General features: G+C 53.5%; 1 protein-coding gene across 5 annotated transcripts in view; it reads left to right on the top strand.

Moving 5' to 3' along the window:
* Positions 1 to 22,287, top strand: part of MYH14 (myosin heavy chain 14) — a 61,263-nt gene extending 38,976 nt beyond the window's left edge. For all 5 annotated transcript variants that reach the window (XM_084770889.1, XM_084770892.1, XM_084770890.1 and 2 more), the window contains 21 exons: positions 402 to 533; positions 1,072 to 1,278; positions 1,764 to 1,901; positions 2,275 to 2,398; positions 2,513 to 2,684; positions 3,741 to 3,953; positions 6,042 to 6,186; positions 6,356 to 6,562; positions 7,103 to 7,207; positions 7,304 to 7,456; positions 8,503 to 8,751; positions 9,987 to 10,199; positions 13,188 to 13,400; positions 14,089 to 14,250; positions 15,151 to 15,279; positions 15,782 to 15,870; positions 15,953 to 16,076; positions 17,683 to 17,891; positions 19,653 to 19,761; positions 21,320 to 21,492; positions 21,735 to 22,287. In XM_084770889.1, the coding sequence (XP_084627015.1) occupies positions 402 to 533; positions 1,072 to 1,278; positions 1,764 to 1,901; positions 2,275 to 2,398; positions 2,513 to 2,684; positions 3,741 to 3,953; positions 6,042 to 6,186; positions 6,356 to 6,562; positions 7,103 to 7,207; positions 7,304 to 7,456; positions 8,503 to 8,751; positions 9,987 to 10,199; positions 13,188 to 13,400; positions 14,089 to 14,250; positions 15,151 to 15,279; positions 15,782 to 15,870; positions 15,953 to 16,076; positions 17,683 to 17,891; positions 19,653 to 19,761; positions 21,320 to 21,492; positions 21,735 to 21,888 (3,420 nt within the window). In that variant the 3' untranslated portion in view covers positions 21,889 to 22,287. The remainder of the gene's footprint in view (positions 1 to 401; positions 534 to 1,071; positions 1,279 to 1,763; positions 1,902 to 2,274; positions 2,399 to 2,512; positions 2,685 to 3,740; positions 3,954 to 6,041; positions 6,187 to 6,355; positions 6,563 to 7,102; positions 7,208 to 7,303; positions 7,457 to 8,502; positions 8,752 to 9,986; positions 10,200 to 13,187; positions 13,401 to 14,088; positions 14,251 to 15,150; positions 15,280 to 15,781; positions 15,871 to 15,952; positions 16,077 to 17,682; positions 17,892 to 19,652; positions 19,762 to 21,319; positions 21,493 to 21,734) is intronic.
* Positions 22,288 to 22,785: the final 498 nt, after the last annotated feature.

The following is a 22,785-nucleotide window of genomic DNA, read 5'->3' as shown; positions in this document are numbered from 1 at the left end:
AGAAACAGATGGCATGGGATTGAGGCGGGGAATCCCTTGCCTGAGGCCCTACTGTGGAAAGTAGAGGACTGATACCTGCCCTGCCCCAGGTTAACTAAGGCTATTTTAAAATATAACAACTGTCTGTGTCTTGACTGATTACTAGGCGGGTCTATAGATAATACATGTAATTTTAAAAAACAGTAAGAGTCTATCTCAGAAACCACAGCACATGTAAGAACAACAAACAAAGAAACCAAAAGAAAACACAGGCAGTTTCAGGTACAGCTGGACCCACAACAAACCAGGCGTCTCCACACCACTGTCAGGCTCACAGAGATAGTTTATATCAGCGAGGGCGGCAGGTCTTGGGCGGACGCAGGGTGGGTTCCCCTTTCTGAAGCTAGCGTGCTCTTCCCTAGGTGAAGCCCCTGCTACAGGTGACACGACAGGACGAGGTGCTGCAGGCGCGTGCCCAGGAGCTGCAGAAAGTTCAGGAGCTGCAGCAGCAGAGCGCGCGTGAAGTGGGGGAGCTGCAGGGCCGAGTGGCACAGGTGAGGAGTCGGTCTGTGTGGGTGTGGCCATGGTGTGAGGGGCGGAGCCTTTGGGTGGAGTCAGCGTGTGAAGGGTGGGGCCGAGGGAGTGGGGCTTTGTCGGGCAGTGGGTGGGTGTAAGGGCATGGTCAAGATGGAAAAGAGTGTGGCTGGAGGTGGGCAGTATATGAAAGGCAGAATCTCGAGGGCGAAGAGGTGGGGTGTAGGGGGCGGGCCCTGAAGGGCAAGAGTTAGGGGGGCTGGGCCGGGCCTGTGTGATGGGCAGGACCAAGGTTAGGGGCAGGGGCAGGGTTGGGGTTCAGGGGGCCGTGAGGAGGGCTTTGGAGGTGAAGAAGGTGAGGGGTGGACCGGTGAGTAGAACTTTGTGTGGAGACCTATGGCAGAGCTGTGTGGATGAGGCGGGCAAGGCTCGAGGTACAGAATCTAGCTGCGTCCAGGCTGGGCAGAGAACTTGATGGCGGGAGGGAAGGGAGCTTAGCAGGGAATGTAGAGGTAGCCTGAGTCGGGGTCCCCCCTGACTTGTACCCGGCATCCACAGCTAGAGGAGGAGCGCTCGCGCCTGGCCGAGCAGCTGCGCGCAGAAGCGGAGCTATGTTCTGAGGCTGAGGAGACAAGGGCGCGACTGGCCGCCCGGAAGCAGGAGCTGGAGCTGGTCGTGTCAGAACTGGAGGCGCGAGTGGGCGAGGAAGAAGAGTGCAGCCGGCAGCTGCAGGGCGAGAAAAAGCGGCTGCAACAGCACATCCAGGTGTGGAGGGGCCCAGATATCCCTGTCCACGCCCACTCCAAACCTCAGCTCGGCGGGTCCAAAGACTGTATAGATTTCATTCAAATGGTGGAAGAACTAGAATGTGGCCGCTTCAGGTACCACTGGATCCAGCTATTCAAGTCCCCCGTCACCTCAGGATTCAGCCTCTGTCTCCTGGCTCTGAAGGTGGCTGTCTTGAGCCTCCACTGCCACCCAGGCAGGCCACCCTCCTATGGCCACTCTCCCAAATGTGTGTGCACCAAGGGAACATTTGAGTTCTTTTTCTGCATGGATGGAGATTGTTACCCATCTTCAGGGTATATGGTAGTGTCTAGTATACACTAGGCACTCAATAAGTGCTTGTCGAGCCAATGAGTGGAAAGGGGAGACAAGGAAAAGCTTACTGCTGCCCAGCGTCACCCAGGGGTGGGCCTGTGTAAAGCCACAGCCCCTAGCATCCCTGTGCCCCCACCCCCCACACTCAGGAGCTGGAGACGCACCTGGAAGCCGAGGAAGGTGCCCGGCAGAAGCTGCAGCTGGAGAAGGTGACCACAGAGGCCAAGATGAAGAAGTTTGAGGAAGACCTGCTGATCCTGGAGGACCAGAATGCCAAGCTGAGCAAGGTGGGAGCCGTGGGCAGCCAAGCATCCTGGGTCAGGGGAGAAGGCCTGGGGCCAGGGCTGTACCAAAGCAAGGTGGGGCTGATGGGCTCCTGCTGGGATCCTGGACTGGTGAGCCATGGGTGTGGGGTGATGGTGAAGGATATGCCACCCCATGGAGACGGCGTGCAGTGTTGTTAATAAGAGCACCCTGTGTCCCTCCATGCATGGTGGCTCGATGCCATCGATGCCATCGGGTGAGTCCCTGTGAGGTGGGCTGGGCCCAGACCACGGGATGGAGAGGAGGGAAGGGCGAAAGAGGGCTCACTGCTCGGAAAGGCAGGATGCTGGTGAGATGGCGGGAAAGCCAAGGGTCCTGAGTCTCCTGTGTCCCCAGGAGCGGAGGCTGCTGGAGGAGCGCCTGGCCGAGTTCTCCTCACAGGCAGCCGAAGAGGAGGAGAAAGTCAAAAGCCTCAACAAGCTGAGGCTCAAATATGAAGCCACGATCTCAGACATGGAGGGTGAGGGGCTGGGAGCTGGGGTGGGCTGTGTGCATCCTGAGTACCTGCAGGGAGAGCATCAGAGGGAGGAGGTAGGGGCACAGTGACAGCCCTCCCCTGTTCTGGTGCCCGCAGACCGCCTGAGGAAGGAGGAGAAAGGCCGCCAGGAGCTGGAGAAGCTGAAGAGGCGGCTGGACGGGGAGAGCTCGGAGCTTCAGGAGCAGATGGTGGAGCAGAGGCAGCGGGCGGAGGAGCTGCTTGCGCAGCTGGGCCGCAAGGAGGATGAGCTGCAGGCGGCCCTGGTCAGGTGAGTGCCCCAGGGCGCGGCTCCTCCTCCCCTGTCCCCCACCTCCACAGAGACAGGCTTGTGAGGGGCTGCAAGCAGGAGGCTGCACACACACACACACACACACACTTACTGAGCCATTAATGTATACAAGCCATGGTACCTATTTCAAATACGTTGACCATACCACGTGTGAGGCCTTCCAAGATACCTGGCTTCCAAGATACCTCGGCTTGTGGGTGCAGCTCCATTTCAGAGGTGCTAAAATATGAATTAGGGCCGGGAATGGTGGTGCACACCTTTAATCCCAGCACTCGGGAGGCAGAGGCAGGCGGATCGCTGTGAGTTCAAGGCCAGCCCGGTCTACAAAGTGAGTCCAGGACAGCCAAGGCTACACAGAGAAACCCTGTCTCGAAAAACAAAAAACAAAGCAAAACAAAAAAGTGAATTAGGAAGACTGGAGATAACTTAGCAGTTAGGAGCACTGGCTGCTCTTGTAGAATCCCCAGGTTCAATTCCCAGCACCTATATGAAGGCTCACAATTGTCTTAACCACAGTTATATGGGATCCAACATCTCTTCTGGCATCCATGGGCACTGCATTCGTGGTACGCATACATACCTGCAGGCATACCCTCAGTCACATAAAATAAAAATAATTAAAAAAAATTAAGGTGGAGAAGTAATTTGAGAATACCTCTGGCCTCCACGTGTACATACACACAGAAGTGAAATGGCCCGGCATAGTGGCACATGCTTGTCATCCCAGCACTTGGGAGGCTGAGACTGGAGCGTTGCTGTGAGTTCAAGGCTAGCCTGAGTAACTTAGGAAGATCCTGTCCTAGAAAACAACAACAAATCCCCAAAGAACAGCCATGTAAAGGGCTGAGCACTTGGCAGGAGCCCAGGAGGACTGTGGGTAGCAGTCTGCTGCATGCCCAGGAATATGAAGGATTTGGAACCACACGGCCAGTGACAGAGCCAGGACTCGAACCCACATCTCCCCAGCCCCTGCACTTCACCCTCAGCTCTGCCTTCCTGGGTGCCGACCCCTCCTTGGTCTTGTCACACCCCCAGGGTAGAGGAAGAGGGCGGTGCCCGTGCCCAGCTGCTCAAGTCCCTTCGAGAGGCACAGGCTGGCCTGGCTGAGGCCCAGGAGGACCTGGAAGCTGAGCGCCTGGCCAGGGCCAAGGCAGAGAAGCAGCGCCGGGACCTGGGCGAGGAGCTGGAGGCGCTGCGGGGAGAGCTGGAGGACACACTGGATTCCACCAATGCCCAGCAGGAGCTGCGGTGAGGAGAGGGTGGTGGGTGGGGCAGGGCGGGGGTGGCGGGGGTGGGGGGCACATCCAGGTGGAGACTCCATCCACATGGGTACTGTAGCTTGTATTTCTTAACTCTATTTAATTTTGGTTTCCTTAATGCCTCTACCTCCCTTCCAACTTCCCCCTACCCCGTACCTCCACCCCTGAGGTAGGAGTGAAAGAAATTTAGAAGGGACAGGGGACATAGGTCTCTTTAGACTTAGTTCCAGCTGGTTAGGGTTGTTGGGTTCTTTGGGGGAAATGCCCGTCTCAGTGTTCAGGATATCCAGCAGCCCAGCAGGACCAGCAGACTTCTTCTTTCTCTGTCTCCTTGAAAGCCCCGCCCCCTGTCTCAGAGCATCTTCGAAGCATCCTCTCTCTCTGAGTGTCTCCTCCAAGCCCCTTCTCTCTCTGGGCTCTGGTACTTATACCCTCTCAGAGTCCTCAGATTCAAACTGTCACCAGCTGGCTTAGACCACATCCCAGACGAGGCAATTATCAGCTGTGGAGAAACTAAAAGCAGCCCAAGATCCCACCCTTGGGATTAAAACAAAAACCTGTTTATGTAAATTAACTGAATTTTAAAAGGAACTGAAACTTCTACTACAGGTAACATCTCTAAAGACATGAACGGAGGAGTCACACCCAGACATTGCCCTCAGGCTACTCCCAGTCTTAGAGAATTTTTCTTTTTCTTTTATTTCTTCCTTTTTTCCTTCCTTTCTTCTTAACTTCCATTCCTCCTCCTCCTCCTCCTCCTCCTCTTTTTTTTTTTGTTATTGTTGTTGTTTGTTTTTGTTTTTTTGAGGCAGGGTTTCTCTGTGTACCAGCCCTGGCTGTCCTGGAACTTACTCTGTAGACCAGGCTGGCCTTGAACTCACAGAGGTCTACCTGCCTCTGCCTCCCTAGTGCTGTGATTAAAGGTGTGCACCACCACTGCTCAGCAGTGCCAATTCTTAAGTGAAGTCTGAGGGTTGGAGAGATGGCTCAGCGGTTAAGAGCACTGGGTGCTCTCACAGAGGACCTCAGTCCAGTTCTCAGCACCCACACAGTAGCTTGCAACTGCTTGTAGCTCCAGCTCCAGGAGATAGGACGTCTCTTCTGGCCTCCTTGGGCACTGCAGTCACATGCACACAGACACACACAGACACACACAGACACACACACACACACACACACACACACACAGACACACAGAGAGACACACAGAGAGACACACAGACACAGACACACACACAGAGACACACATAGACACACACACAGACACACACACACAGACATACACACACACAGACACATACACATACACACACACACACTAAAAAGATTTAAGCCAAATCTACAGGAAAGACTCTGGGAGGACATTGCTGAGTCGTGACCCTTTGAATAAGATTGGGGTTGTGAGTAGGAGCTCAAGCTTGATGAGACCCCCCCCCCCTTGCATTACTACCCAGATGCCTTGGGAAACATTTGTTTTACAATCAAACCCCTGATGAGAGGTGACTTGAGAGGGAAGGTTTATTTTAGCCCACGATGCCTTGGCAGGGAAGTGGCTTCCGTGGTGGCAGAAGCGTCTGTTCACTGCGGTCGGGAGCGTGCAGGCCTGACAGAGCAGCAGATGGCCCTGGGCTGGCTATAACCCTCCATCTCCCTGTGTCAGCTGGACCCTTTGTCCCAAAGCTTCTCCATCCTCTCCTTTTTAAAGATTTGTTTGTTCATTTTATGTATATACAAGGGCTCTGTTTTCATGCACACCAGAAGAGAAAATCAGATTCCATTACAGATGGTTGTGAGCCACCATGTGGTTGCTGGGAATTGAACTCAGGACCTCTGGATGAGCAGCCAGCGCTCTTAACCACTGAGCCATTCTCCATCCTTTCAAAACAGTGCCTCTAGCTGGGCACTGGAGTGTGGGGACACATGAAGCTGTGGGGGAGGTTTCATATCCAAACCCTCACAGGAAGCACAAACTACAGGCCCCATTCTGAGGGAAACGGAGAAGGCAGGCACATCTGGTTCTCCCCACATCCCTCAGTCTTCTGCTCTCAATTCCTGCCCTCCCCCTCCCCCGTCAAAGGTCCAAGAGGGAGCAGGAGGTGACGGAGCTGAAGAAGACTTTGGAAGAGGAGGCCCGTACTCACGAGGTGGCCATGCAGGAGTTGAGGCAGAGGCATGGCCAGGCCCTGGGGGAAATGGCCGAGCAGCTGGAGCAAGCCCGGAGGGTAAGTAGGTAGCGACTGGCTGCTCCCTGGCATACAGCCTTATATAAGGGTTAATTGACTAACTACTTATCCACGGGGTCCTTGGTGGAAAGGGAATATTGAACAAACCCAAGGGAGTGAGCGGTGAGCTCCAAGGTGAAGCCTCAGCAAGTCCACCCGTTCCACGCAGGGCAAAGGTGTGTGGGAGAAGACGAGGCTAGCCCTGGAGGCTGAGGTATCTGAGCTGAGGGCCGAGCTGAGCAGCCTACAGACCTTGAGACAGGAGGGCGAGCAGAAGAGACGACGTGTGGAGTCCCAGCTACAGGAGGTCCAGGGCCGGGCCAGCGATGCGGATCAGGCTCGAACCGAGGCTGCCGAGAAGCTCCAGAGAGCCCAGGTGGGTAGGGGTGTGTGTCAGGTGACTATTCCAGGGGTGGGGAGCTGTGAATAGTTTCACTCTAAATAGGGCAGCAAGGACAGACCGAAAAAATGACTCCTCCCCAGACTATGTTGGCTTAAGTATTTTTAGTTTTCCAGACAGGGTTTCTCTGTGTAGCCCTGGCTGTCCTGGAACTTGTGTTGTAGACCAGGCTGGGCAAGAACTCACAGAGCTTTGCCCTGCCTGCCTCTGCCTCTGCCTCTCCTGCCTCCCCCAGTGCTGGGATTAAAGGCATGTGCCACCCTCATCCCTTTTCATTGCTGAGTAGTATTCCCTTTTTTGTGTCTGCTGCCCACTGTCCGTGCCACCCTGTTGGTGACGTAGCTGTGGCTCCCTCTTGGGATCAGGCTTGAACACAGCTGTACAATTTCCCTATAGACACAGGGGCCAGAAATTCCTCTCCTCTGTGGACACCTAACACTTGGCCTCTGCGCACAGCCAGGATTTGGGAGTGAGGCACCAGCAAGACTCACCATGTTGAACTACCCTTTTCCACAGGCTGAGCTTGAGAGCGTGTCCATAGCCCTGAGCGAGGCTGAGTCCAAGGCCATCAGGCTAAGCAAGGAGCTGAGCAGTGCAGAGTCCCAGCTGCACGATACCCAGGTGATGCTGCTCATCCCCCCCCCCGGCCCCGCCCCCTCAGCATCCTCTACCCTGTTGCTGAGTCCATCTCACCCTCATCATCCCTTCCACCCACAGGAGCTGCTGCAGGAGGAGACCAGAGCAAAGCTGGCTTTGGGGTCCCGCGTGCGTGCCCTGGAGGCCGAGGCAGTCGGGCTTCGGGAGCAGATGGAAGAGGAGGTGGTCGCCAGGGAGCGGGCTGGCCGTGAGCTGCAGACCGCACAGGCCCAGGTGCGCTGTAAGCCCTGCACCAGGGACCATAGCCCCAGGCCGTGTGCCTAGGGTCCCAGCTCATGCTGGGCCTGGGTGCTGCTTTCACCTGCCACCCTTGCTGTGTCCCCACAGCCATGCCTGCCCTGACCAGTCCTGCCTCTCTGAAGCTCCTGCTCTCACAAGGGCTCTGCCCACCCTTCCTCACAGCCTGCTATGTGCACTCCCATCCCCCCTGCTCCCCCCTCTCCCCGTACCCAGGACAGAGCCTCTGCCTGTATTTCCCGGTAACGTTTGCAAACCTTCGCTCTTTCAGACTTAGGTCTTCCCTCCCTTGTAGTAGGACGCATGTCCCACCCACCCTCCGTTCTACTCCCAGGTTCGGCCACCTTGGGCTGTGGCTGATCTACCCATGTGTCTCCCCACCAGATTATGCGCCCCTTCAAATAACTGACCCTGATGTGGGTGGGAACCCTTAGAATATGCCGGGGGCCAGCCAGGGGCTGGGGAGATGGCTCAGCGGATAAGCGCACTTCTGTTCTTCCAGAGGTCCTGAGTTCAATTCCAGCAACCACATGGTGGCTCACAGCCATCTGTAATGGGATCTGATGGCCTCTTCTGATGTGCATAAAAACAGAGCACTCATATACATAAAGTAAATAAATAAATCTTTTTTTTTAAAAAGGAAAAAAGAAACACCAGCGGAATGAGTGAGTGAGTCTTCCACTGGCAGGCTCCTGTGTGTACTTCAGAACCCATCTTCAATGCCCCCTCCTCCATGGAGGCTCTTCCCCATCTTGTGGACTCCCCAGATTGTTTCTCTTCTTCCTCAGCCTTTGCCATCTGGCCTTGGTCTTGGGATCCACGGGCAAGTCCCATTTGGACTGAGCGCTGGGCTATGCTGAGGGTGACAGCACCCTGGAAGAGTTGATAGTCCTCAGCGTCTCGGCTGCTGTAAGGCAGGAGGGCCCAGTGGTCAGCTCCTTCCCATCTTTAGGCCTCAGGGTGCCAGGAGCCCACACCAAAGTCACTCATAGCCAGTTTCCCATGACCTTCTCCCCCCACAGCTCTCAGAATGGCGGCGACGTCAGGAGGAAGAGGCTGCAGTGCTGGAGGCTGGGGAGGAGGCTCGGCGCCGCGCAGCCCGGGAGGCCGAGGCCCTGGCCCAGCGCCTGGCAGAAAAGACAGAGGCTGCAGAACGGCTAGAGCGGGCCCGGAGGCGCCTGCAACAAGAGCTGGATGACGCCACTGTGGACCTGGGGCAGCAGAAACAGCTCGTGAGCACACTGGAGAAGAAGCAGCGTAAGTTTGACCAGGTGAGTGCCTCAGTTTACCAAGCTTGCCACCCCCCCCCCCACAAGAACCAGAAACCCATCTGAGTATTCGGGAGAAACTTGTTGGGGTAGAGGAGACCCCTAGTGTGCATGGGAGTGGTGTCACAGCCAGGTGGGCGCTGCCTCTGCCAAACTGTCTATAAAGCAGGCCACCCCAGTGTCCTGTTGGTGGCTGTCACCAAGTGTCCTCATGTTGTTTGAGTAACAATATACAGAACACCCTCTCTTGTGCCCCCTGAGGATGCTTACATCCTGTCTCACTTGTCCTGGGTGTTGCTACTCCCATCTCAGCCTCAATCTACCCATCTGGAAAATGGAAATCATATCAAGTATCCCACAGCCTGAGGATTAAAATAACCACCACAGATGTCAAAGGCTCATGTACTTGTCAGCGTTCTGTCACTGTAGCAAATTAGGAGGCAAATGGCTTATGAAGTGAAAAGGTTATTTTGGCTCATGGGTTTGGAGGGTTTGGCTCATGGCCATTGATACTATTGCTTCTGGGCCTGCCTGCGGTGAGTCAGGGCATCATGGCGGCCAGCGCACAGGAGGCATAAACAGAATCAGGTAGAGCCCCTCTCAACCATCCGTGCTCATGTCTCCGCTGCTCCCCAAACCCATTAAATGTGGATGGAAGTTTCCAGGCCCCACGGTTTCTATAGTGAAGGTCGGATGTCTTTCTAGGTGATTAGAAGATCTTCAGAAGGCAGTCAAAGCTGCAGTTTGGATATTTCAACATCCATGAAAATGCTGGGTGGGCGTGGTGGCCATCTGTAACTCCAGCCTTGGTGGCAGGCCATCCCCAGCGCAGACTGGCTAGCTCTGTCCCCACCTCCAACCTCTCTTTCTTTCTTTCATTCTTTTATAATATTGATTTATTTATTATTATGTGTACAGTGCTCTGTCTGCATGTACTCCTGCAGGCCAGAAGAGGGCACCAGATCTCATTATAGATGGTTGTGAGCCACCATGTGGCTGCTGGGAATTGAACTCAGGACCTCTGGAAGAGCAGCCAGTGCTCTTAACCTCTGAGCCATCTCTCCAGAACCCCCCTCCCCGTTTATTTCTTGTCTCTCTTTGTGTGTGTCTTGATTTTTTAGCTCTCCCCCCACCCCCACCCCCCTGTCTGTCTCTCTGTCTTTCCCTAGTGACTTCCTCCTCCTCCTCCCTCTCCTCCTCCTTCCAGTCAACCCATCTCCCTATGTCTTTACTGGCAGCTCCTGGCAGAGGAGAAGGCTGCGGTGCTGCGGGCGGTGGAAGACCGTGAACGAGTGGAGGCCGAAGGCCGGGAGCGAGAGGCCCGGGCGCTGGCGCTGACTCGGGCCCTGGAGGAGGAGCAGGATGCGAGGGAAGAGCTGGAGAGGCAGAACCGTGCTCTGCGCGCTGAGCTGGAGGCACTGCTGAGCAGCAAGGATGACGTGGGCAAGAACGTAAGTAGGAGTGGGGTGCGCACACGGGATGAACAAACCCTCTGTCACACGCACGTTGCTTTTATTGCCTTTTGAGATAGGGTTTCTCTGTGTAGGCCTAGCTATCCTGGAACTCTCTCTGTAGACCAAGCTGGCCTCGAACTCAGAGATCCTCCTGCCTCTGCCTCCAGAGTGCTGGGATTAAAGGGGTATGCCACCACTGCCTGGCAACTTTTGTAGGTCTTTGGTTTTGGGGTGTGTGTGTGTGTTTTCCCGTTTTGGTTTTTCAAGGCAGGGTTTCTCTGTGTAGCCCTGGCAGTCCTGGAACTTGCTCTGTAGACAGGGCTGGCCTTGAACTCAGAGATCTCTGCCTCCCGAGTGCCGGGATTAAAGGAGTGCTCTACCATGCCCAGTTTCCTCCAACTCCCATTTTTTATTTTTATTTATTTATTTTTTTTTAAAGGTTTATTTATTTATATGATAATGCACACCAGGAGAGGGAATCAGATTCTATTACAGATGCTTGTGAGTCATCATGTGGTTGCTGGGAATTGAACTCAGGACCTTTGGAAGAGCAGTCAGTGCTCTTAACCTCTGAGCCATCTCTCCAGCCCTCCCATTTTTTTTTAAAAAAAAATCTCAAACTAATTTGGAACTGCTGGCAATCCTCTTGCCTCAGCCTCCTATGTGTTGCGGTAATAGGTGTGTGCCACCATACCTGGCCAGACACACATGTCACACACAGACGTGTGCACCACTCATACACACAGAGTAGAAATCCTATTAGACACAAGCTCGTGCATGTGCTCATGCAGGCCCAGCTGACCAGGGCATCCATGTGGGTCACGGGGTGGGGGCAATAGGTAGATGTGGCACCTGCGCTGTGGAGGCCGGTCCCGCACAGGAGCCCATCATAGAAGTGGCTGGCAGCAGTGAGGGTTGCAGGGCTGAAAGTCAAAGGCAGCTTCTCTAGGAGGTGAGGTCTAAGCAGGGTCTCCCAGAGCATGTGGCTGCTGCTTGGGGTTTTGGTAGAAACCTCCCTGGATGATACGGACACTCCCATGTTGAGGAAGGAACAGAGGTTGACAGTGAGTACATAATTGGGAGGAACTGACAGGGTGGCTCAGCAGTCAAGAGCACTGGCTGCTCTAATAGAGCTCAGGGTTAGTTCCCAGCACCCACACTAGCAGTGCGCACCCTTCTGTACCTCGAGCTCCAGAGGATCTGGCGCCCCCTTCTGATGTCTGCGGGTACTGAATGTACACATGCGTACACTGCGCATACTCATACACAGACACACACACAGACACATAGTTTAAATTAACATTTATTTTTTTACACTTTTTTTTTTTAGGCAGGGTTTCTCTGTGTCCTGGACTTGTTTTGTAGACCAGGCTGGTGTCAAAATCACAGAGATCCGTCTGCCTCTGCCTCCCGAGTGCTGGGATTACAGGCATGTGCCACCACGCCCGACTTCTTTTGACACTTTTTAAAAAGATTTTTTTAAAAATGTGCATTGGTATTCTGCCTGCATGTCTATATGATGGGGCCAGATCCCCTGAAACTGCAGTATAGACAGTTGTGAGCCACCATGTGAGTGCTGGGAACTGAACTCAGGTCCTCTGGAAGAGCAGCCAGTACTATTAACTACGGGTCCATCTCTCCAGCCTCACAATATATTTTTTAAAAACAGATTTGTAGAAAGAAGACTGAGTCAAAGTCACATGTCGTAAGAGCGTTGTTAGAGAGGCTTGATGCTCGCAGCTGTAGGTGGTCACAGTTGCAGTGCATTAGGAGGGAGCCTCCACACACAGCACAGCGGGGTCTGAGGGGAGAGAGCCTTCAGCTCTGGGGTTCCAGAAGAGAGTGACACTGGAGTTACAGATGGGCACTAGGAAGTAACCCTGGGTCCTCTGGAGTAAGAGCCAGTATCTCTGGCCTGGAGTGATTGAATTCGTGACAGACTTTGGCCTTAGGTAGGCCACATGCCAGTGGGCTGCAGAGTCAACACTGTTAGTGGGCTTTTTGTTTGTTTGTCTTTCATTTGCTTTTTTTAAAAAAGTGGTTTCGTTTTTAAATTTGGAATGTTTGGATTAGGGGTTTCTACCTGTGTGGTGCACACCCTCCTAGCCGTGTTTCTAACTCTGCTGCTGTGGTGACACCCAGCAAAAGCAATGCGAAGGGAGAAAGGATTAATTTGGCTCCCAATTCCAGGTTGTAGTTTGTCACAGGCGGATGGTAAAGCAGGAACTTGGGAGGCAGCTGGTCACACTCACAGTCTGGGTCAGAGTCAGAATACATGCACCCTGTTTAAAATACAGTCCAGGCTTGGAGAGACGGCTCAGAGCTTAAGAGCACTGGCTGCTCTTCCAGAGGTCCTGAGTTCAGTTCCCAGCACTCACATGGTGGCTCATAACCATCTATAATGAGATCTGGTGCCCTCTTCTGGCCTGCAGGTGTACATGCAGGCAGAACACTAATATATATATATATATATATATATATATATATATATATATATATATATAATCTTTTAAAAAAAGAAAAAGAAAAAAATTAAAAGCCAAACCAAAGAAACAACAACAACAGCAACAACAACAACAAAAAAGGCTGGGCATGGTGGTGCATTCCTTAATCCCAGCACTTGGAGGCAGATGCAAGCAGATTTCTGTGAGTTAGAGGCCAGACTGGTCTACAAAGCGAGTCCAGGACAGTCAAGGCTAAACAGAGAAGAAACCTGTCTCAAAAAACCAAAATACAAAGAAATAAAAGAAACACCAAAATACCAAACCCAAACACCAAAGAGTAAAACAAAAAGAAAAACAAACAAACAAGCAAACAAACGATTACAGCTGGGCCATCATGTACAGGTTGGCATAAAATGTTTTCAGGTAAATTAAGATGTCGCCTGGTGTTCAGTAAACAGTGAGAATGAGGGAACGAAGTCACTTAGGTTCCTCTACCAGCTGCCTCCCTGTTTTCATGCCCCCCACTCCCCCTTCCCACCAGGTACACGAGCTGGAGCGAGCCCGCAGGGTGGCTGAACAGGCAGCCAGTGACCTGCGGACACAGGTGACGGAGCTGGAGGATGAGCTGACTGCCGCGGAGGACGCCAAGCTGCGGCTGGAGGTGACAGTGCAGGCCCTGAAGGCTCAACACGAGCGCGACCTGCAGGGTCGTGATGATGCCGGGGAGGAGAGGCGGAGGCAACTGGCCAAGCAGGTACTGGTGGCAAGAGGCTGCAGGGACCCCCCCCCACCCTGTGCCTCGGTGAATACGTGCGGAAGGGAGCTCCCCTCTGAGAGCATTTCCACTGGGGTCTGCTGTTCAGCTCCACCCAGAAAGGCATCTCCCTGCTCTGTCAGGAGGCAGTGACACATACCCGTGCCCCAGGCATATCAACATTCCGAAGCACACACAATCCACCAAGCGCCATACGCAGCGTCCCCACCATCAGGAGGCACCCACCTCCTGCTCCCCCACCATCAGCCTAAGTGATGCGCAGGTGTTGCCAGACTCTTCCTTAGGAAGTTTCCATGGACTTTTACTCACCCTTGATAGAGAGGGCATCATCAGGCGGCCATAGAAAGGATTCAAGTCCAGCTTGCTAAAGCATTGAGTTGATTGGGGCTTGCTTACCGAGGTGAGGGTGAGTCTGGGCTGAGCCGCAGGTGGGGAAGCCTGTGACTCTTACAATGCGTTTCTGTTTCATGAATTCTTGTGATTTTCCTAACCCCCCCCCCCCCCCGCTCCCCTCCAGGAGGGAATGTTTCATTCCAGGGGACTTGGGTGGAGAACAGGGCAGGAAGGACCAAAAAGGAGGAGTCACAGAGGAGGAACAGGTGGCTGGAGAGAGTCTGGGCGCCACGACCTCTGACCTCTCCTGCCGCCCTTCCCCCAACCCCCCCAGCTGAGAGACGCAGAGGTGGAGCGGGATGAGGAGCGGAAGCAGAGGGCACTGGCTATGGCTGCCCGCAAGAAACTCGAGTCCGAGCTGGAGGAGCTGAAGGCCCAGACGTCCTTGGCTGGGCAGGGCAAGGAGGAGGCAGTGAAGCAGCTGAAAAAGATGCAGGTGAGGAGGGGGTGTAGGGTGGGCGGGGCTAGGGGTCCAGAGCTCAGGTCTTTACCCATTACCACAGCAGCAGCCGGATTAGCCAGCAGCCTCGCTAAAGCTGGCCTCTGGCGTGTATTTCTTCTTTTTCTTTGCATTTTGTTCGTTTTAGATGCTGGACTTTGAAATTTAAGTTTATCATTTAATTAGATAATAAATGTAGTGCTACTGATGGGGGATTCAAAGAAGGAGCTTTACCACGGAGCCACGCCCCCGGCCCCTCACTGGGGGATTCTAGGCAGGGGCTCTATCACTAAGCCACACCCCCAGCCCAAGCTAGGATATTTAGAACGACAGGTGACAGTGTTATATTCCTATGGGGCAGCCGTCAGAAGGCCCAGTTCATGCACCCAGAGAAAGGATCCCTTGTTTGACACCTTCGTTGAGCATGTAATAGTAATAAGTGTTTTATCACTGCAGTCCACTTTCTTTCTCACTGGCTCCTCATAGCGGTGCTGCACTCCCCTTTGTGTTGGTCTCTCCTTACACTCCTAGACTAGGGCCATATAGCCAAGGGCTAACTAGTCTATTCTGGGTCACTTTAAGAGACGGGTGTGGTTAAAAAAAAAAAAAAGACGGGTGTGGTGGCGCACACCTTTAATATCTGTGAGTTCGAGGCCAGCCAGGCCAGCCAAGGCTACACTGAGAAACCCTGTCTCGAAAAAGAAAGAAAGAAAAAAGAGAGAGAAATAAAGAAAGAAAAAAAGTTAACTAAGGCTTGGAGAAGGGGGGTGGAATTAGCCCAAGGGCACACAGGCTCCAGGACTGACAACTGGCTCTGTGCTGGCCCTGCTTGCTGGTAATGAGCACCCTCAAAGTTGGGGTTCCTGGAAGCCGCTAACTAAGCCTGCACCTACCCAGGTCCAGATGAAGGAGCTGTGGCGGGAGGTGGAGGAGACGCGCAGCTCCCGGGAGGAGATCTTTATCCTAAACAAGGAAAGTGAGAAGAGGCTCAAGGGGCTGGAAGCCGAGGTGCTGAGGCTGCAGGAGGTGAGACTGGTGTGGGGCGGAGCCTAATTGAAGGCCCCGGCGGCGCGGGCGTGGCTTAACTGGCGGCCCTCGGGTAGTGGGCGGGTCTTTGCTGGAATCCTAGGTCGGGGAAGACTTTGGAAGTGGGCGTGGCTCCCTGTGTCGCCGTCCGTGGGATCTTGTCCTAGCGGCTATTGGGAGGCAGAGCAGGAGCGGCCAGACAGGGCCAGCCCTGTAAACATGAGGAAGACAGACAGGAGCCAGGAAGTCAGGAGGAGCAGGAGGCTGAAGTGAAGAAGTCTGGGGGCCAGGGGTGACACAGAGGTAGAAAAAGCACAGCCCGGGTAGGAGGGAGGGCGTGTGGCAGGGTAGAAGGCTCAGTGATGCGAGGCAAGCAGGGCTGCTGGGGGGGACACAGCTCAGAAGATGAGGGTAGTGGGGCACTGAATCCTCCCATGGGGGTGGGGATCACAGGCTCACAGTCCTAACTCCTCTCCCCTCTGCCCCCGACGGGTCCACATAGGAACTGGCTGCCTCAGACCGAGCCCGGAGGCAGGCCCAGCAGGACAGAGATGAGATGGCAGAGGAGGTGGCCAGTGGCAGCCTTAACAAGTGAGTGTTCTGGTGCCGCGGGCAGGGCACCCTCCTCTCGCAGGCCTGCCCTCGGCAGCAACACCTTACCTTCTTCTTCTAGGGCAGCCATCCTGGAGGAGAAGCGGCAGCTGGAGGGGCGACTGGGCCAGTTGGAAGAGGAGCTGGAGGAAGAACAGAGCAACTCTGAGCTGCTTAAGGACCAGTACCGGAAGCTGCTACTGCAGGTGGGCGGGGCAGACCACCTTCGCCAGCCAGCCGGGCCCGCCCCTCCCCCACCTGAGCCCTGGGGCACACTCACTCAACTAGCTCAGCAGAGGGCATTTGATAATTTTGAAGGATGAATTGAAGTTCGTAAGGCAGGAAGGCATGACTTACCGATTCATCTGTAATTCTGAGCGACTCTCAGGCTGGCAAGCATAATTAAACGAATAGTCAAAGGGTTCTCACAGCTCACAGCTGCAGTCTCAGTATTTTCCAGAGCTAAGACAGGGGCATTTTCATAGATTCAAGGCCAACCAGGGCTACAGAAAGCCCAGACAGGAGAGAAGACGTCATCACTGCGATGGACATGTTAACCCTCACCAATAACCTCACAATGGCCCTGAAGTCACAGCAATCCTCCTGCCACAGATTTCTGTGTACTTGCAAAACAGGCCAGGCCCAAGTTTGTTTAGTAGTATGCATCACTTTTTCTTTTCTTGTTTATTTTTTTGAGGCAGGGTCTTCTGTAGCCCTGGACTCACTTTGTAGACCAGGCTGGCCTCGAACTCACTGAGATCCGTCTGCCTCTGCCTCCCCGAGTGCTGGGATTAAATGCATTCTCTGGATCCCCCTGCCCGTGATGACAGCCATGTGCTACCAAACCCAGATTATGCTGTACTGAGAAACCAGGGCTCCTTATATACAACTGGCAAGGAGTACTAGCCAGCCCCTGCCACCATTTTCTTTTTTTTTTTTTTTGGTTTTTTCGAGACAGGGTTTCTCTGTGTTAGCCCTGGCTGTCCTGGACTCACTTTGTAGACCAGGCTGGCCTCGAACTCACAGCGATCCGCCTGCCTCTGCCTCCTGAGTGCTGGGATTACAGGCGTGCGCCACCACCGCCCGGCTCCCTGCCACCATTTTCGTTGACAATTAAAAATGTAAAGGCTAAAGGAGGGCTGCTGGGCTGGTGAATGCCTCAAGATGAGAAAAGCTTTAATCAGCCTGGGCTGAGTGTCTTCCCATTTTCACACTGAGGGCAGCAAGGTACTTTTATTAGGGCCAGGGCCGGGAGTCCACACATCTGCCACAAGTCTGTGCTGCCTGGGGCTCAGACTCTCTGGTGGGAGGGGCCAGAGCCTGCCTCCTTCTCACAGTCCCTCAGGTGACCCTGGTGCAGAGGAGAGTGTGAAGGGCCTGAAATAGCCTAGGTCACAGCCACGGACTTAGAGCGGTGAGACAAGTTTGTGTCTCTGGAATTCACTAAAATAGCGGCGCATGCCTGCCATCCCAGCCTTTCGGAGGCGAAGGCAGGAATCAGGAGTTCTGGGTCATCTTCAGTTACATCGCAAGTTTTAGGTCAACCTGAGCAACACAAGACCTTATCTCAAATTTAAAAAAGCGTTAAGGCTAGATTTAAATAATCTTGAGTAATTTTAAATGAATTTCAAACACCCTTGTTCACTAAAAAGTGAAAGGTGTGGCTTGCTGAGGGTAGCTTTTCCTGGGCTTGTTGAGGTGCTGTGGTGGAGTGCCACCAGGCTCTGCGCCGTGCCCAGGAGGGCGTCTTGTGTTGCCGCCAGCTTCCTGCTGAGGGTCCGTCCCACTGTCCCATCGCCCTCCCTGCTGCAGGTGGAGTCTCTCACTACAGAGCTGTCTGCCGAACGCAGCTTCTCAGCCAAGGCGGAGAGCGGGAGGCAGCAGCTGGAGCGGCAGATCCAGGAGCTGCGGGGGCGCCTGGGTGAGGAGGATGCTGGGGCCCGAGCCCGACAGAAGATGACGATTGCAGCGCTTGAGTCTAAACTGGCCCAGGCAGAGGAGCAGCTGGAGCAGGAGAGCAGGTGAGAAGGGAGGACGCTGTGGCCTGGAAGCAGCTACAGTCTGTGGAGAGTACAGTTTATGCAACAGTATTGCAGCTAGCTACTGCTGTGTAACAAAACACCCTAAAACGTAATGACTTTAAAAGAAGATTATTGTTGCTTATGAATTTGGTCCTTTGTGCTGGACTTGATTGGCCTGCCTGTTGTATCTTCGCTGATGGAAGCATTGGCCACATGGCTTTGCTTGGCTGTTGAGCTTGTCTTTGCCTAGGATTGACCAGACCAACTTGATTCTGTTCCATCTGGCCTTTCATCCTCTAGCAGGCTAGCCCAGGGTTGCCTACATGGCAAAGCTGTGGTCCCAAGAATAAGGGACACCGTTGATGGCTTCTAGAAGGTTGGAGCTAGCACTGTGCCACTTTAGCACTAAGCAGCATATGTCCTGTGATAGCTCAAGTGCACAGCCACATAGGAGCACCTACAGTCATATGCCAAGGGTATAGGAACAAGAAGGAGTGAGAACTCACACACACACACACACACACACCAAACCATCTAAAAAAGAAATGTCTTTTTCTTACATAAAAAGAAGCTGGGCTCTGGGTCAATTTCCCTCGTGGTCACAAAATGGCTACATATACATATTTAGAGCCAAGAAGCCAGGCCAGGCGGGGGTGGCGCATACCTTTAATCCCAGCACTCAGGGGGCAGAGGCAGGTGGATCGCTGTGAGTTCAAGGCCAGCCTGGTCTATAAAGTGAGTCCAGGACAGCCAGGGCTACACAGAGAAACCCTGTCTTGAAGAACAACAACAACAAAAAGACTGGTAAGGAGGCTCAGTGAGCTTGCCACCAAGTTCTGAATACAATACCCAAGGCCCATGTGGCAAGAGGGGAGAGTCAGCTACAAGTTGACATTCACAGCACAAGATATGGCATGCATATGAACATACACACACAAAGAAATATTAATAAATGAATAAATGAAGCAGGAAGCAATGGCAATAAAGTTGAGTTTCCTGTCAATAAACTTTCCATAACACCTATCAAAAGCCACTGTGCTAATCAAACACATCACTAAGCCTGACACATGAGGAATTTCCAGTGCAGCAGGCACCCCTGGCCATCTATACAGGTGTGGCACCCATGATCCTTCTGTGACGTATAGAAAGGCAGATTAGACATGCTTGTCTGTCTCGGATCTCTGATATTCCAGTTCGGCATTTCCACTTCAGTCTGGAGGGGCTGTAAATCCCTCTGCATCCAGTGGCAGGTTAGGGCTGCAGCTCAGTGCCGGTTATGAGGCCCAGGCTTCATCCCCGGCACTTCACAAGCTGGGCATGAAGCTGGGCGTGGTGGCGCACACCTTCAATCCCAGTACTCAGGAGGCAGAGGCAGGCCGATCGCTGTGAGTTCGAGGCCAGCCTGGTCTACAAAGCGAGTCCAGGACAGCCAGGGCTACACAGAGAGACCCTGTCTTGAAAAACAAACAAACAAACAAATGAAACTGGGCATGATGGTGCATGTCTGAGAGCTCAGCACTTGGGAAGTAGAGGCAGGAATATCAGGGGTTCAAGGTCATTGGTTACATAGTGAGTTTGAGGCTACATGAAACTGTCTCAAAACAATCACCATCACAAGAAACATTTTTAGGAACATTAGCTGTCCCACAAAAGGGAGCCTGGTAGCAGTGTCTGGCTGAGTGGGAGTGGGAAGAGACCCTGGGATGGGGCAGCCACCACAATGCTTTGGTAACAGAGGGTTAACTTTTTTTCTCTCTTTAGAGAGCGCATCCTCTCTGGCAAGCTGGTGCGCAGAGCTGAGAAGAGGCTGAAAGAGGTGGTTCTTCAGGTGGATGAAGAGCGCAGGGTGGCTGACCAGGTTCGGGACCAGGTGAGCAGATAACATCACCACAAACAGTAGCTGGTGGGATCGAACTCAGAAAACAACCCAGCTGCCCTAGCCTGGCATGTGGCTCAGTGCGTCATCCCAGCTATGGTGGAAGCTGAGGCAGGAGGACTGCTATGAGTTCCAGGACAGTCTATGCTGCAGGGAGTGAGACCACTTTCTCAAACCAGCAGCAAGAATGAAAATACCCTACAGTTCGCAGGTGACAGAACTTGGATGTAACTACAGACAGAATCTGTGTCCTTAAAAGCTCAGCTATGCTCTGTTTGCTATCCATTCCACAGATGATTTTGAGCATGGCCTTTGTGCCAGGCACATTGCTAGGCATTAGTAGTAAGGTGCTGGGAAGGTTCCAGAAGGTTCTGGCCCTCACATTACCAGCCTAGGGAAAGTACTATACACAGAACAAGACAAAGATAGTGCCAGACTCTGGTGAGGGCTATGAGAGAAAAGGATGAAGACAGAGGAATGGAGAGCCTTGTCCAGAATGGATGTTGGGAAGGGCTAAGGTGACAGCTGAATTAAGACTTGACAGAGGAGGTATAGCCAGATGGAAAGATTAGGAGGCTCAAAGGCCCTGAAGAAGACATGAAGTGGGCAGAATGAATCAGTATAGCTAGAGAGAGGAATATAAGAGATGACATTTGGGCTGGGGATGTGTCTCAGTTGGTAGAGTGCTTATCTAACAAGCAGCAAGACCCTGGTTTTGCTTCCCCGCACTGACTGCACTTGGGAGATTAAGGCAGAACCATCAGAAGTTTAAGGCCATCTTTAGCTACATACTGAGTTCAAGACCAGCCTGCACTACATTAGACAAAGGAAGTCACATGATATATGTTCTTAGCCTGGAGAGAGGTAGCAGTGTCTGGGGAGATCAGGGTGAATATGGCATGGTCACTTAGAGCTGTGGACACAAGGAAGACTGTGTTAAGGTGGGCCCCTTGCCGGCAGCCCTGGGGAGCTGAAGGAGAGCTGTGGGGGGAGGGGCAGCTCACAGTGTGCCAGTGTTCCTCCGCTGTTGTCACATGACTTCCAAGGAGCCACGTGTTTATACAAGACAGGGCTCTGACAGGCCAAGGAACCAGCATGGTGAGCCAGTGAGTTTATTGGGGTCACTTACAGAAACATGGGTGACTCATAGTCAGCTGCATCACCAAAAACCCCACCGAAGCCTGAATGATGGCTCACAAACACTGTAGCCCCAGAGGCCCACCCCTCTCAACCTCTGCCTGCCTCCTATATGATCTTGCACCCTAAAGACCACAGGCAATGGGGTGGGGTGTGGTGTGGCAGATCTCACAGGGAGGGTCTGGTGGTCTCTGCTCCTTGTAGGATTGCTAGAAGCCCCTTCCCTGTTGCTCAACACCCAACTGCGTTCTACATATTTTGTTACCATAACTGAAAGTCTCAGTAGTCACCACAGCTGCTTCACCCCAGCTGACCCTTGGCCATGCAAAGGAGAGACTGAGGCAGGGTGGAGGCTGGTGTGAGGAGTGGGCTGTGGGGGAGTCCTAGGAATGACCTGGTTCCCACCTCCACCCAGCTGGAGAAGAGCAACCTGCGGCTGAAGCAGCTCAAGAGGCAGCTGGAAGAAGCAGAGGAGGAAGCGTCAAGGGCGCAGGCTGGCAAGCGGCGGCTGCAGCGGGAGCTGGAGGACGTCACAGAGTCCGCTGAGTCCATGAACCGGGAGGTGACCACGCTGAGGAACAGGCTCCGGTAAGACACCCTCATGCTAGTACCGCCTTGGAGAGGAGAGCAGGACCTGGCCTGGATGGCCAGGGCGGGGCAGGGCCCCCCAGGGTGAGGAGGAGGCTGTGTCCTGCCTGTGCTTTTCAGGTTTGCTCAGGTGTCTTCTGCACCTGTTCGCCCATTTACCAGCCTTTGATCGTACCTTTTCCTGTGCCCATCTTGCACCTGCCTTCTCATCTCTGCATCTTTGTTCCTGTCTCTTCCTACAGGCGTGGCCCTCTCACCTTCACCACACGTACTGTGCGCCAGGTGTTCCGGCTGGAGGAGGGCGTGGCTTCTGACGAGGAGGAGGCTGAGGGGGCAGAGCCTGGGCCTGCACCACCCCAGGAGCCGGAGGCCCCGCCCCCTGCCACACCCCAGTGACCCAGTCTGTCCTAGAAGTCCAAGGACTGGGCCTCTCCCAGTGCCCCTCCTGGTTTGCACTTTGAAATGACGCTGCCCTCTGGCACTTTCTGGCATTGATGAACCCTATTGGGATCCCAAGACCCCTGACCACTGGGGACTCCGAACCAAGGAGCCCGGTGGGAGGCAAGGATGGTCACTGCTATTAGGGGGAGCAGAATAAGCGTGGCTAGCAAGAAAGGCCTGTCTGCTCTCGGTCTGGTCTTCAGCAGGCCTGTCCCCTGTAGAGGGCTGCAGGGCGCCTCCATCCCCTCCCAGTGCCCTGCCCTCTTTATGTGGGGCAAGAGGCTGTGTGCTCATAGAGTAGTGTTCCGGTCCCTCATGCTCCAGGCACTAAAGAAATAAACTGGCTGGACCCTTTACCGTGGTTGTTTTCCTAATTGGGGACCAGAGCACAAAGGTCTTTCTTGGCTTCTGTAATGTGTGAGATCCTCCCTAGTGACTGTGTATTTTTTTTTAAAGATTTATTTATTTATTAAGTATACAGTGCTCTGCCTGCATGTATACCTGCAGGCCAGAAGAGGATATTAGATCACATTATAGATGCTTGTGAGTCACCATGTGGTTTCTGGGATTTGAACTCAGGACCTCTGGAAGAACAATCATGCTCTTAACCTCTGAGCCGTCTCTCCAGGCGGTGACCATGTATTTACAGTGCAATAAGATGTCCCACTGTATACTAGGCAAACCGTTGTTTCCTCAGCATCTCTGGGCATTGCTGAGAGAGTAAGGTAAACCTTTCTAGCCCTTTCAGAGTGGTAGGAACAGGCCCAGACAGGCTGAGCTACTAGCCTCAGGACACACAGGGAGACTGAACCAGGTTCCAAACTCCACACAGTCTGGATCCAGGCTTGGTAA

Source organism: Acomys minous (assembly GCF_964271855.1).
Source record: "Acomys minous genome assembly, chromosome: 2".
Classification (NCBI taxonomy): domain Eukaryota; kingdom Metazoa; phylum Chordata; class Mammalia; order Rodentia; family Muridae; genus Acomys; species Acomys minous.
The sequence above is the reverse complement of the archived record's forward strand: the minus strand, read 5'-3'. Positions and strand labels throughout refer to the sequence as shown.